Source organism: Dreissena polymorpha, chromosome 2 (assembly GCF_020536995.1).
Source record: "Dreissena polymorpha isolate Duluth1 chromosome 2, UMN_Dpol_1.0, whole genome shotgun sequence".
In the NCBI taxonomy this organism is placed as follows: Eukaryota; Metazoa; Mollusca; class Bivalvia; order Myida; family Dreissenidae; genus Dreissena; species Dreissena polymorpha.
The window spans coordinates 18,116,116-18,131,247 of NC_068356.1; the positions used below are offsets into that span (position 1 = coordinate 18,116,116).

Genomic DNA, 15,132 nt, shown 5'->3' on the forward strand with positions numbered 1-15,132 from the left:
AATAACGAGCTCAATTATGGAAAACCTGACGTAATGTTCCATTTACCAGATCTATTTGATAGCCAAGATTTCGGCATAAATGTTGATATTCAAGACGTAATTTGCTTCAACAAATGTACTCCATTCCGAAGAACAAAAATAAAGACTTTAAAGAATTGGCTCAACTCCTGAAACCGGGTTTGCAAATGCCACATGACGCTGATACTGCCTGCACTCAACAGTCTGCCATCCAGTGGAGAAACCGATACTCCTGTGAGAACATGCCATGAAGATAAACAGCGGCAGCCTTTTTCTACGGAACTCATACGGACTATCGTCATATAAAAGACAGTGATTTTTTTCTTTTCTGTAAAATTATGATATTATTCTTATGTTGATATACACAACATTTGTTAATGTCATCGTCTTAAATTCAATAAAATGGCTGGACGTTATAGTAGTAGCGTACTTATACATGTTGCGTATACATGTATTCGCAATAAATATTTCAATCATGCTGATCTCATTGAAAATTAAGACTTTGATACATTTATTTGATTTTTGCGTATTGAAAATACACAAATTGCATGAATGTACGCCCATTTTCAAGGCGTTGTTTAATGTGCCTAAAACTTTGGCACTATCTAACAATGGTAGGAGAATACGGAATGTAGTACATTTTACAGTAAAGCAGAATTTTTAAGGAAAATAATCGTTATTAGAAAAGATGAAAGTTTTAGGTCAAAGCACACAGATAAAATTCTTGTTTAAAGACTTTGCCCTTGTTGCCACAGTGACCTTGACCTTTTGACTTTTAAAAAGAAAAATGGGCGTGGTAGAACTCGTGAAAGTGCATTTACTCACAAGTTTGAAGGTCCGAGGTCAATGTCACTCTTAGAGGTCAAAGGTCAAATTGTAATGTAGTGTATCGTGTCTCGAATATTAGTAAATCAGTAATGATAGGATTTTCATATAACATGGCAAAAATGTTCACTTCTACCAGATGATGTGTCTTGAGCATCACACAGATTTCTCGCTTCAAGGTCAATGTTGCACTAAGAGGACAAAGGCCCTTTTTTCCAAAACATGTTTTTTTGCAGAGTAACTGATGATGGAATATTAAAAAAGCCTAGCAAGAATTGCACGCAACACCAAGGTCCCTCTTTCTAAGGCTAAGGTCCCAGAGGCTTATTGTCAAATTGTGGTGCAATTGTTTGTGTCATGTTGACACAACATCATGGGCAGTAGTTGGACGCGACTTCCTATATGAGATGTATGTAAAGGTGTTTCGTGTTGTTCTGGATGCAGAGCAAAAGACCTCAGAGATTTCAAATTTATTTTTGAAATCAAAAGGAACACATAAACAAAGCAAGATGTATGACATTTTAAATCTCACTGATCAAACCTAAAACACATTTCAAATTTGGACTTGGGCAGCAGTGAAGTAACTTATTTGCCTCAAATATTTGACTAGATTGGGTCAATGCTAAGTCTCAATTGAGTCATGGTTAAGTCTGAATTTTGTCTGGTTAAGTCAAAATCGGGTCAATTATAAATCTGGATTGGGTCAATGTCAAGTCTACATTTGGTCCTGGTTAAGTTTGGAATGGGTCAATGTTTAGTCTGAACTGATTCATGGTTAAGTCTACATTGGGTCAAAGTCAAGTCTGGATTGGGTAAATGTTAAATCTGGATAGGGTCGATGTTAAATCTGGATTGGGTAAATGTTAAATCTGGATAGGGTCAATGTTAAGTCTGGATTGGGTCAATATTAAGTCTGGATTGGGTCAATGTTAAGTCTGTATTTGGTCAAGGTTAAGTCTGGATCAGGTAAATGTATAGTCTGGATCGTGTCAATGTTAAGTCTGCATTTGGTCAAAGTTAAGTCTGAATCAGATCAATGTAAAGTCTGGATTGGGTAAATGTTAAGCCTGGCTTGGGTCAATGTTAAGTCTGGATTGGGTCGAGGTTAAATCTGTATTGGGTCAATGTTAAATCTGGATTGGGACAAGGTTAAGCCTGGATAGGCTCAATGTTAGGTCTGGATTGGGTCAAGGCTAAGTTTGGAATGGGTCAGGGTTAAGTCTGGATTTGGTCAATTTTAAGTCTTGATCTGGTAATGGTTAAGTCTGGATTTGGTTAAGTCAATGTTAAGTCTGGATTGAGTCATGGTTTAGCTTGAATTGGGTCCAGTTTAAGTCGCTTGAATTTGGTCCAGTTTAAGTCTGAATTGAGTCAAGGTTAAGTCCGGATTGGGTCAAGGTCCGATGAGGTCAAATTGTATCATTTACTTTTAGTTAATGCCATACAAACTTCAAAGTGTTGAAGTTAGCAGTTTGGTGCATGATTGGTCAGGATATAAATGCAGACAAATAGGACAGACATTAGCTAACGTACTATGGCTCCTGTTTACTGTTGCAGACAGCCTAACTATAGAAAATATTAACTAAACGTGGCACAGCAAATGGCACAATACAAGTTATCAACAAAGCGCATTCAAACAAACTGAAAACAATGTGCACCAAACTTTGAACTGAAAAGTACCGGTACTAACACACATGGAATAAATCAAACATTTTTTTGTTAGAACAAATAAATAGAATTACATAAATAAACACAATAAACACAAAATGCTATTTCGTTTTTTGATCAATTATAAAAACAAATATTATTCAAAGAATCAGTCAAAACAAATTATGTCAAAAAGGTAATTCACAAGTCGAAAGTCAAAAGTCACAAGTCAAAAGTCGCAAGTCAAAAGTCATAACTCACAAATCAAAAGGGCAGGTTTATGCTTCCATACAAAACCGAGCGTCACAAGGAGCAATCCATCAAAATGATAAATCCACTGATGTATGACAAACAATTGGCTGTGTTTAAATAAGACATTTAACAACTCTCATTCATGATTTGAATACTGATGTCATTCCCCGCATTTCATTTATGTTCTTGACAAAGCACCTTTCAGTAGGCGTGTGGTAGCTGTGAGCAATGTTTTGTGGTCTTGAGGTCTGATGAATGCAAGTCACTTTGCACTCCTAACGAACCAATCCGGGCCTCTGTTGTGTAAAATGTATGTACTGCTTGTTGAAAGTCAATACTCAGAATGCATGACGTCACAAAATGTTAAATTGATTGTTTAACCTTATTGAAAAAATATGTTAAATACATGTACATGATATAATGTAATCTTTACATATGTGTTTATTATGACGTGATTAAAAAGAGCTTTTGCATGTGTGGATCGTGTCAACATGTCTGTATGCTGTAAAATACAATTTATTGCAACACCTTACAGGAGGGGTTGGATAAGCATTTTCTTCTCAGGTACAGTGGAGGGGAGGACGAGATAAATACCTTGATTCCGATAAAAAAACAAACATGTTTATAAACCTACATTTATCGACGTTTCAAAACGTTTCCGATCGACCCGTAACACGCAAAGATACATACGCGTATTTCTGTTTTGTCGCATTTGAACCATAAAAAATATATCGCAGGAACATATTGTAGTAATAAAAGCACGTTATCGACTTGTAATAGATATAAATAGATACGCTTATTTTACGAATAACCAACATTCAGAAAGATTGGTGATTCTTTTTTGACGTGTTTATGCAAAGACGTATATAGGTCTTTGGTTTATGTCTCACACTCTTTCCGTCACATCCAGTGGACGTTTCTGTGAGTTTTATGCAAAATTATAACTTGCATTTGTTTATAAACTTTTGTTTCTTCATTGCCATTAAAGAAGTAAACAAGTAGTTTGAATTAAAAAACAAAAGTATTTGAATTCACCGATTAATATTTATAGAAGCCCCATTTAATTCATAATCTTCATAAAACATGGTCAGAACATTTGCCCCAATAATGCGTCGGGCGACTTTGAGACTGAGAAACGCTGGGTCAAAGCCTTGTCTGTCTGTCTGTCTGTCGGTCGGTCTGTCGGTCGGTCGGTCGGTCCGTGTCCGCTCTCTAATTCAAGTAGTTTTCATCCGATCTTCACCAAACTTGGTCAAAAGTTGTATCTAGATGATGTCTAGGCCAAGTTCAAACATGGGCCTTGCCGGGTCAAAACCTAGGTCGTGGGGTCACTTAGTGCGTTTTAAACATTCAGCATGTTGTCCGCTCTCTAATACAAGTAGTTTTGATCAGAGCTTCACCAAACTTGGTCAGAAATTGTATCTAGATGATGTTTAGGCCAAGTTCGAACATGGGTCATGGCAGGTCAAAAACTATGTCACGGGGTCACTTAGTTCATTTTAAACATATAGCATTGTGTCCTCTCTCTAATTCAAGTTGTTTTCATCCGATTATCACCAAACTTGGTCAGAAGTTGTATCTAGATGATGTCTATGTCAAGTTCGAATATGGGTCATGCCGGGTCAAAAACTAGATCACTGGGTCACTTCATACGTTTTACACATTCAGCATGGTGTCTGCTCTCTAATTCAAGCAGTTTTCATCCGATCTTCACCACACTTGGTTAGAAGTTGTATCTAGATGATGTGTAGGTCAAGTTCAAACATGGGCCATGCAGGATCAAAAACCAGGTCACGGGGTCACATAGTGCGTTTTAAACATTGAGCATGGTGTCCGCTGTTTTTTGTGAAGACAACATGCAAAATATTCTTTGTCAATGCGGCATGTGGGGGTATTCGTCACGTCTGTGACAAAGCTCTAGTTTGCAATGATGTATCGTGTCGACAAATACAATTCCATAAGTTATGCATTTTTACATAACACAGTAGTTTCTTTTTGTTGTTACCGTTTCCGTCAAGAGGATATGATTAATCATCTGACTGGTTTATAATATATGGTTGCCAATTCTCGAATTGCTCATTTGAAATGATTGATGAGTGACGCGGCCTGCGTATTTGAGCTTGCCCGATCCAGAATCCTTGCTGATCGGGTGTGAAGTCTTTTTGAATAAAATTGAATAATTTACCAACTTAAGTTTAAAATTGGAGCAATATAAGCATCTAGTACTTGCACATGCTTTAATTATTAACGTTTAAAATGGACACTCTACAAATAAAGTGTTCATACGACATCATTATTTGAATAAATGATCGCCCAATTCAGAGCAATAAGATTGGTTTGCTTGTTTTGTTCGTCTATGTAAGTGTCTGGGTTCTTAAAATGTATATTCTGATTTCCAAACACAACTATATGTGGCTATGTCGGTCTAGGCAATGAACACTCGAGTATATCTGTAAATTGTGATAAGGATGTATTGACCTCCTTCCCCGATACCAGATATACTATAGGTCTGAGGTAGCTTTGCATTATTACCAAACACGTTCGTCGATTTCGTGATGATTAAAAAAATAGTTAAAGCATACGCATGTGCGTACACCTTATTCTTGTGTGTTTATGCCGACTAAAAACAGTTGCCAACAGCCAAACACAGAGATCACATCTTTATTGTGTATTAATTGAGACAAAAAGCTGTACACCAACACAAATATATTGACTTAAAGCACCATCTGTTGTAATTTCGTTAAACGTGGCCCTTCAAAATATGTTAACGAAAGAACCTAGGAGCTCCTCCTCCCAAAGGCGGGTACATCGGAACAGCCCCGCCAAGTCCAGGAAGCCGAGCGGATATCCCAGGTGGGCCAAACAAGGCACCGTGAGAGGGCGCTGAGATGTGGCCAACGGATGTTCCAAAAGTGGAGCCTCCCATTCTACCTCTTTCCTGATCGAGTCTGCTTTGGACGCTGCGTTGTATGACGTCAGACGAGAGCGAGGAGCCGGATCCAAAGCCGGGTTTTCGGTGCCCGCCTTGCATAAAGACCGGCATACTACCTGGACGGAAAGACATCGCGCCTCGAGGAGGGCCAGTCATTGAGAAGCCGCCGGTAGGATCGCCAAACCCGGAAAAATCCGAGCTCATTTGACCAAAACCGGATGTTAATGTACCGCTTCCACCTGCATGTGAGAAACTCGAAGTGGAACCTCCACCCATACCTCCAGGGGTGCCGAACTCATGCCTGCCACGGAATCGCGAGCTGGGGTCAGTAGCCATACCACTGAACGCTCCTTCAAATCCCATAGGAGCCCCTATATCACTTGCAAAATCTTGGCCAAATTTGCCTGCTCCAGCGAACCCGGGTCCAGATGTTGCAAAACCGGGTCCAGACGGTACCGGCGCAAAACCGGGACCAGTCATTACAGAACCAGCAGTTCCTGCTGCATTGAAATCGGGCATTCCCATGGAGCCGCTTGAATGGTCACTGAAAGTATGTCCTCCCATTTGCGCTCCACCTGGCTGGCCATCAAACCCAGTTGGGCCTCCGAAAGAAGTTTGCGACTGACTCCCAAAGCTCGGGCGTTGGCCACCAAAACCGGAAGGAGATCCTGCTGGACCACGGAACCCAGGCGGGGATGAACCGCGCATTTGTCCTCCCATCTCTGGCCGGGATTGGCTCTCAAAGCTTGGGCGTCGGCCACCAAATGAGTCTGCTCCACTGAATCCTGTTGAACCACGGGATCCAGGTGATTGTAAACCACTCATTTGGGACATTCGTGACTGCGAAAACGAACCACCACTCGGAGCTTGTTGGAATCCTCCTTGTGTGCCGAATCCATCAGAAAACGCGAAATTTGGTTGGAAAGGCTCGCTTCCGCTGAAGGTTCCTGTTCCTTTAACGAGATTAGTCTGTGGGTGATCGTTGGCCCCCGGTGGCACGGTGATCCTTGGTCCACTGGAGCCAGAAGCGAAGGGGTTCGGGCACTCGTTGAAGGTGATGCCACTCGTGCATTGCTGGCGACCCGGCTCACAAATGCCTGAAAATATACAACTTACCTAGGACATGGTTACAACACTTTGCAGGATGTCCAGCATAACTGATTATTTAGGGAAACAGATTTCTAACAACAGTTTAATCCATGTAAGTAATTTTCCTACAATTTTCCTTTTTAACTTCAGTATTAATTAACAAATCGTCTGGTTGGACATAAGTATTGTGTTCATGTTGGTAGAAAGTAAATCTCCAACAAGGCGAAAGTCGCGTCACATATTTTTCGTGCAATAAAAATGGACATGTTTTAATTTGTCTATGCAAGATTAATTGCCAATGTCTACATTGACGATACAATCAATCAAAATTGTATTTAAGATATTCAACATTTAAGGACGATCAATCACAATTTGCTGAATCTAACTGAATTGCAGTTCAAGTATACATAAGTTGTTTCTTATGCCACTTCCAACAAACATATATGTAAACCCAAATTTGCTTTAAATTTTTTTACAATACAAGTTATTAAGTAAATAATTAGACATTTCAACACTCTTATATTCAAAATTATAGTTCATACTTAAAACCCCATATATTTAAATTTAAATTTACGGTAGGCATTCATTTGAACAAAGCGTCAGTGCTCATTTAATAGACAACATACACATCAATCAGCAATTTATCACATGCTAGATATTGCTGTCCCGATATTGAAAACAAAGCGTGCATGGTGTTTTTTTTACGAATGCGCATGTAAACTTGCCCATCGTTGATCACGATAATTTATGTTTTATAATGATGACAATACGTATAATAATTTGCTTATCACCGTACCTGTTATTTATAGAAAGTGTTTGTTTTCTTGTGGCAATTTGTATAATGCCTGTGAAATGTGGGTTTAGATCTATTTAATGTCAAACCGCATTCTAACATTTCCTTAACATACACCTGAATTAAAAACTACTTTAAATGTCAGCATTGTAGCGTGGAAATGTTAGCCATAACTATTCTGATTGAAATTGATTACCAGTTTATTATAATAATTTATTGACTTGTTAAAGGGACCTTTCCACAGATTTTGACGTGTTTTGAAGTTTGTCATTTAATGCTTTAAATTGATTAATGTAAACATCGGAACTAAAGAGTTCCAGTTTAAAACAAAAATAAAATTGAAGAAAAAAAGTAATCAACACCGGGGCTCGAACCACTGAACCTTGGAGTAGAAGTCTACAGCTTAGACGACTCGGCCATCCGTGCTAACATTATAGTTGATGTGATTTATACTTTATATTAGCAATTCTGGTAATGTCACAAAAGATAACGATAAAAACTAAACTTTCCAAATTATACACTCGTTTAACGTAAGTAACGCTTTATAATTTTCAGGTTTTAAATCGTCAAAAGATGCATATGATTGATATTGTAGACCATGGAAAATTTTCAGTATTACTGTGTCCTTGCAAGAAAACATAACAACGAAAATTTGCAAATCCGAAACATTTTTGTTTTCAATTTCGCCAATTTATCAAAAAGTGAAAAGGTCGGTCTCTTTAAACAACCAATCGATAAATCCTCAATCGTGTGATGTTATGTACTATCCATTATATCTTTATGTAAATGGACATTCTTTATATCAATTTTGAGTCACTGTTTATTTAGTAGTTTCATACATACGTTTAAACACTATAACTAGTATTCCGAAGTTTATAAACGAGTTACTGCAAATTAAGTATTATGTCTTTGGTACATAAATAATGATTACTTACGATGTTAAAAACTTGTTCGATACAGGCATTTAAGAAATAATTATTAAAAATTTAATATATTTTAAAGAGATATTCGCGATGTGATATTCGAATAAGGTAGTATTTAAAAATGATTATTAAAGGGCTTAACATTTTTGAATATGATAAATTTAAAAATAACGTCAGTATTTCGCTTATAGTCATAGGCGCTCGATGGCAATGTTTTTTTTTTTTATTTTTGTTTATTTTTTAAATTTTTTTAGTTACCCGTTGTTTATTGTAAGCATACACATACTTAATCAATAATTTTTTTTCCGACAAAACGTATTCTTAAAAAAAAAGATAGTTCGACTATGTACATAGATATCTAGATGACAATATTAAATCTTATATTTAGTAATGCAATATAAATTTCAAAAATAACAGCGTTAGCTATTCTTTTTTTAATAAATTAAACTATAATTCATCATGAAAAAGCGAACAGCGAACGATGTCATTTGGTAATTATGACGGACGAGGGAAAAAGAAAGCTGATGGCTACACTGGATCCTAATTTATAGATTTGCATAACAGATGATGTCGTTGCACAAGTTTTTTTTAGCCCCTTTTCAAATAACACGTCATGTATGTATGAACAGACCTATAATTATGACGTTGTAAAAGCCATCTTCGCAGGCAGAAACTGTTGAAGGGATATTTCAGGAAATATGGTATTGTGTTCGTGTGCAAAATGAGTTTGCATTTAGTTAACAATCATGTACATCCAGGATCATAGTATTTTGGACTGTTACATAGATTTTAAAATGCGTTTAACAACCCTTTACGAGCAAAGCATACACGTACATATTAACATTTCCGATGACAAAGAACTCCACTAAGTCCCCTACCTGGATGCCCCATAGGGTCCGCCAGCCCCTGCAATCCATCGCTGACTTTCCACATACAGCTGGGGTCTCCGAGCTCCTGTCCGTTTGTGAGGCCGTCTCCGTCCGAGTCCTTGTTGCAGACCTTGGCCCATTCCAGTTGACGGTCCTTCAAAACCTCACGTACGTCCTGCAATAGAGCGGCAGCGCATTATGCAATCTGGATACTTGGGCTATAATGATTTGTAATATGCAGCTTGGCAGAACTACTTAATCTCAATTAAAATGGAATTAGCCCTCGTGGAGGAGTTATGAAATGTCCCGTTTGAGTGTAGAAATGGTATATGTAAGATAACATTACTTGCAATGAGAAGCCAGTAAGGAAATTACGTATCATTACGATTAAGTCTTAATATATTCACATTAGAAGTTTAGAACTGATTATTAATTTAGTTTCAGCATGTCGTAATACAAGGCATTTATTTCTATCTAAGGTTCAGTATCGCGAAACTATGAGCACCTATAGTATCATTATGTTGCACTAAAAGTAACGTAATACATCTGAACCTACCTTTCCAAACGCGTTCTTGGTAGGGTCATACTCGGGCGCCATATGTCCAACGGCGTCCCAGGTGGTGCCTGGTCTACACGGGTGTGGCACCTTGTAACCATTTGGAATCTGACGCCTCAAACTGCTATATCCGTATGTTGCGCCAATACACGAAAGTACAAAAAGAAAAATCGCTGACAGGTGCATTTGTGTTTGTTTCTTAACTTAATATTTAAATTACATTCGATCTCTGAACAACGAGATAAAGCGCCAGTATATATACGTTTTCAATGACGCCGCTCTCAGATCGACGTACCGCAGTCGATGAAAGGAACGTAACTAATGTCACATGGAAAAACAATACCGAGCGTCACAAGGAGCAATCCATCAAAATGATCAATCCACTGATGTATGACAAACCATTGGCTGTGTTTAAATAAGACATTTAACGGCCCTCATTCATGATTTGAATACTGATGTCATTCCCCGCATTTCATTTGTGTTCTTGACAAAGCACATTTCAGTAAGCGTGTGGTAGCTGTGAGCAATGTTGTTGTGGTATTGAGGTCTGATGAATGCATGTCACACCTAACGAACCAATCCGGGCCTCTGTTGTGTGAATGTATGGACTGCTTGTTGAAAGTCAATACTTGGTATGCATGGCGTCACAAAAAGTTAAATAAATAGTTTAACCTTATAGATAAAAATCTATTAAAATAAATGGCATCGTGTAATCTTTGTATATGAGTTTTATATGACGTGTATTATAAATGAGTTTTTTTACATTTGTGCGTTGAGTCAATATGCCTGTTTTCTGTATAATATAATTTAATTGCAACACTTAAAAGGAGGGCTGGTGGATAAGCATTCCCTTCTCATGTAAGGTAGAGGGGAGGACGAGATAAATACATCGATTCCGATAAAAACATGTTTGTAAATCCACAGGTATTGGGCGCGTGGCCAAGTCACTTCAACACTATCAACATGTCATAAAACAACTTTTTCATCAAAAAAAATCTGATATAATAAAATTATATGTAAACCTACTATTATCGACGTTTCAAAACGTTTCCGATCGACCAGTAACACGCAAAGAGGGAAGCGGACAACGACAACGAGCGAGGCATGGTATTGTAATGCGCATGGGTGGTTAGAGGGTTAGGATTAGGGTTAGGGTAAGGGTTCGGATTTGGGTTAGCCTTAACCCATATCTTAACCCTAACCCGACCCCTAACCTAACCATAACCCAGGGTTATCTCCCCATAACCATGCTTCGCTCTTTGTAATTGTTCCCAAAGATACAAACGCGTGTTTCTGTTTTGTCGCATTTTAACCATAAACTAGATATTGCATTAACATCTTGTAGTAATAAAAGCACTTTATTGACTTGTAATAGATATAAATAGAAACGCTTATTTTACGAATAACCAACATTCAGAAAGATTGATGATTAATTTTGTAATAAACTTTCTTGACATGTTTATGTCACACACTTTTTTTTTCATCACATTCAGAATCAGTGTATTTTATGCAAAGTTATAGATTGTATTTGTCTATAAACTTGTGTTTGTGGAAACTATAAAGGCCGGGAAGCAGAAATTTCATAGACGTAATGTGACGTTACAAAGGACATACATTATTTATTTATTTTTTTATAGTGATCCGGGGCGCATACGGCGGCGCCATAGACACCATGGGGTAATGCTTGAAAAACACGAAGTTGACCAGGACGCCTCTTGCTGCGATAGAACGACGACTAGAGTTTAACACATATTAAAAGTACAATTTTTGTAAACTTTTACTCAAAACCTGTTATGGCATGCACATATAAATACTTTCATGCATTAAAAGTGCTTACTTTATTTTGAAGGTCATTGTGGTATTTTCCAGAAAAAAAACGTGAATAAATTGCCCGTTTGTACTTTCTATCAACGTGTATCACGATAATATCCACTGCCACGAATGAACTTTGTAAGTATCAAAAACAAATCACCATTTAGAAAAATATCCATTTTATTAGTATAATATTGTAAAAAAAAACAAGGTCATCAATATTTTCGTTAAGAACACATTTAATTAATAAGTATTAATGTAAATAGTGTATGCAACGTGTTTTTTTTTCAAAACGAACTTTTTTAATGTATGTGTGTTTGGGTGTTCATGTATATTAGTTAATTTCTCTAGTGATAACATACTGGCATACGATTTTTTTTGTACATCACAATCTTGCGATTTCTGGTTAATTCCGATTTCACCACCAGAGTCGCTTATTTCGTACAAAATGTGACTATAAGTTGAACATATTTTGAAAAGCGAAGTTTGCCAGTAAATGTCAATCTGAAAAAACTGTTGATGCTTTCAATCACGTTCAAACTATTGTCATTATGTACCTTGTCAACATGTTCACGCCTCAGGGTACTGCGGCCCCGTGAGATGGCCTTTGTGATTGTTGCAGTAGGCTCTTTAATAGGACTGAACATAATGTGACCTTTTGAAATGAACGGTCTGTCGTGACATTGAGTTATCGTAAAACATGTCAAACTACAAATAACTTAACGTGGCGAACAATACCGTTAATACACAACACCCTATCAATAATGACCGAAATCTGAAATCATGATTCAATTGCTTTTAATAAATCGATACGATATAATTATGAACTGATATATTTTTTGTTTAAATACTTTATTATTAAGATAAAATTGGATTTTAAATAGTAACGTTAACTATTATAGTTTATAGTTTAAACATCTACGAGTTTCCAATAATTTAAACAAATTGAAACAAATATCGTGCTTTGTAACATATTAATGCAGACATAGATGTATGGCTTAAATATTAAAACTGGCATGTACAATCAATTACGATTATAAGGTTCTCATCTCATTAAAAATACGAATTGACTTGCTTTTAGGATGTTTTTGTATGATTGACCTAAATGTTTAAAATATACAATTATACATATACATTTTGTTCGTAATCAAACATCCGAGTTAGCACTCTAGATTTGCAATCGCTGGAATGACATTTCTAAATTGATTAATGAAATGCTATATCTACATTATTACACGTGTTAAGGTAACTCATTAAACCATACCGATATTTTATAAATATACAATTTTATATATGAAGCAAAATTCTGGATTTGCGTATTCTACGCCCATACATTATAGGACGAAATCGCTGCACATACACCACAATTGTTTATAGCATATATTAAACAAAGTTCTACTGGCATTCACATTGAGCAAGTAATTAAATATCAATTAACAAAAACCAGTTACACTGATTCATGCTGGGATGATTATTTACATCGGTTTTCGACTTCAAAGACTTATTTATAATTTACCACGTTCGATTAAAATAAAAAAAGTGAGTGACGACTACCATAACGTCCAATAAATTATTTGACACTCAAGCTCTTTATTACACACGTTGCAGCTAGTGAGTTGTAAGTTATATTTCGTGTAAGACTCACGTTATTTGCGTTACGTAACACGAGATCGATGACTAACCTGCACGCATGTTGTACAGGAAGATGCTTAGACTGCGGTTGCGATACCACCGATGTGCCGGGGAAAACACATTAAATCAATGCTAAATAGTGTGCATTCTCTTCCTTATTACGTTATTACGTTTAACGATTCGTGTACTTGTACGATATTATGTTAACCTCTGGGGCAACCGTTTAACTGCTTGTTGAGAGTTCTATTTATGTATAGCCCGGGCGCAACTGTGTACTGATACACTGCCTATGAAGAACCGAAAGCTATCCAAGTTAGAAACTTGAAACTTGAGCATTTGATTGAACGCCTATTTCTACGTATAAAACATATTCAATAGCGTTGTACAATAGAAAATAAAAAACTAAACACAAATTAAAAACACACAATCATATGGAGTGACACAGCGACCGATCCGCAACAAGCGAGCGAGGCAATCCTCATTCACAAGTCGAACAAAACGAACGAATATTTTGAATACGCTGTAATTTTGCCGATTCACTCTGAGAGATGCCGTCCAAAATAACGTTGCAATAGTCCAAATGGGAAATGACTAAAGAAAGAACTAGTGTTTCTGTGGCGTCTTGTGTTAGGTATTAACGAATGCGGTGTTAGGGCGCCCCCTCCGACATCCTACGCATCATTTCATTACATATACGTAAAACACCGCTTAACTTTTTATAATTTTGAACGTCTCACGTGCACCACTATATAGCATACAGATTAATACGTTCAAGTGTTACGGTGTACGTTTGAAAGAGCACGAGAACTTATTAGTGTATATGGACAGACGCCCTGTAATTTTCCCAGTTATTAGGTATTAAGTTTGTCACTTGGAGTGCCGTACCAGGGAGAGCAATCGCTCAACCAAGCGCTCGAGCAACCAAGAATGGCGCGTCATCTTGATGGATCACACTCGATGCTAAGGTTTGTTTTCTCGCCTAATTTACTGCATTGATAATCGCGTGATCAATCAGGAACCACGTAACTAATTAACAAGCATAAAGTATATGTAATTAGTGTTGTATTCCAAGCATCGGTTATTTGTTTCGTCTTATTCAAAATATACGCAAGATTCTAACAGACAGGGCATATACAACCAAGTATGATGTGAATGTGCAACATTGAAAATAACATAGACAGTTACATTTAGAATAATGTAATCAACGTCAACAGTTGGTAACTGACACATTTGCAACTACTAGTATTGCGATTAAAGTATTGTATTACCGACTTTGACATAAATACAATTTGGACATCAATAATATTAGACGATTTATACTTCAAATAAAATAGGCAGTGCATGGCTGTAATACACTTTCAGGTCGCCGTTGCGTAGTTGCAATGGTGTCCGCCTAGCGATCAGGAGGTCACGGGTTCGATCCCCACTGCGGGAGCGTTCTTTAGATTTCCCCACATAGACACCATGTATTGGTGTCCCAGGAAACGGACAAACAGGAAAAGAGCGTTTCAAATAAGCCTTAGGCTTTCTATGCAATCGAGCTAAAATAAAGTGGTTTAAACTAAATACCGACAAGTCAAGCTAAATACTTACTTAAGACAAATCAATAGAAATAATAATTTCCTCTTAGCTTTTGTCAACTTACAGTACAGACATAGTGACACTTTATCTTCAGGCAATGCGTTTTATGCACATGTTCAGCCATAATATGACCTTAGCTTTTGTTAAATTATTTCCATGACAAAATGAACCGAGCCACTGTCGAGTAACTGCACACATGTGAT

General features: G+C 37.2%; 1 protein-coding gene across 1 annotated transcript; it reads right to left on the reverse strand.

Moving 5' to 3' along the window:
• Window positions 1-5,387: 5,387 nt before the first annotated feature.
• On the reverse strand, window positions 5,388-10,225 carry LOC127866060 (uncharacterized). The gene is made up of 3 exons (XM_052406397.1): window positions 9,905-10,225; window positions 9,358-9,523; window positions 5,388-6,771 (listed from the first exon to the last, which is right to left on the reverse strand). Exons 1-3 carry the CDS (start codon window positions 10,088-10,090, stop codon window positions 5,507-5,509), a joined length of 1,617 nt encoding a protein of 538 aa, XP_052262357.1. The 5' UTR covers window positions 10,091-10,225; the 3' UTR covers window positions 5,388-5,506.
• Window positions 10,226-15,132: the final 4,907 nt, after the last annotated feature.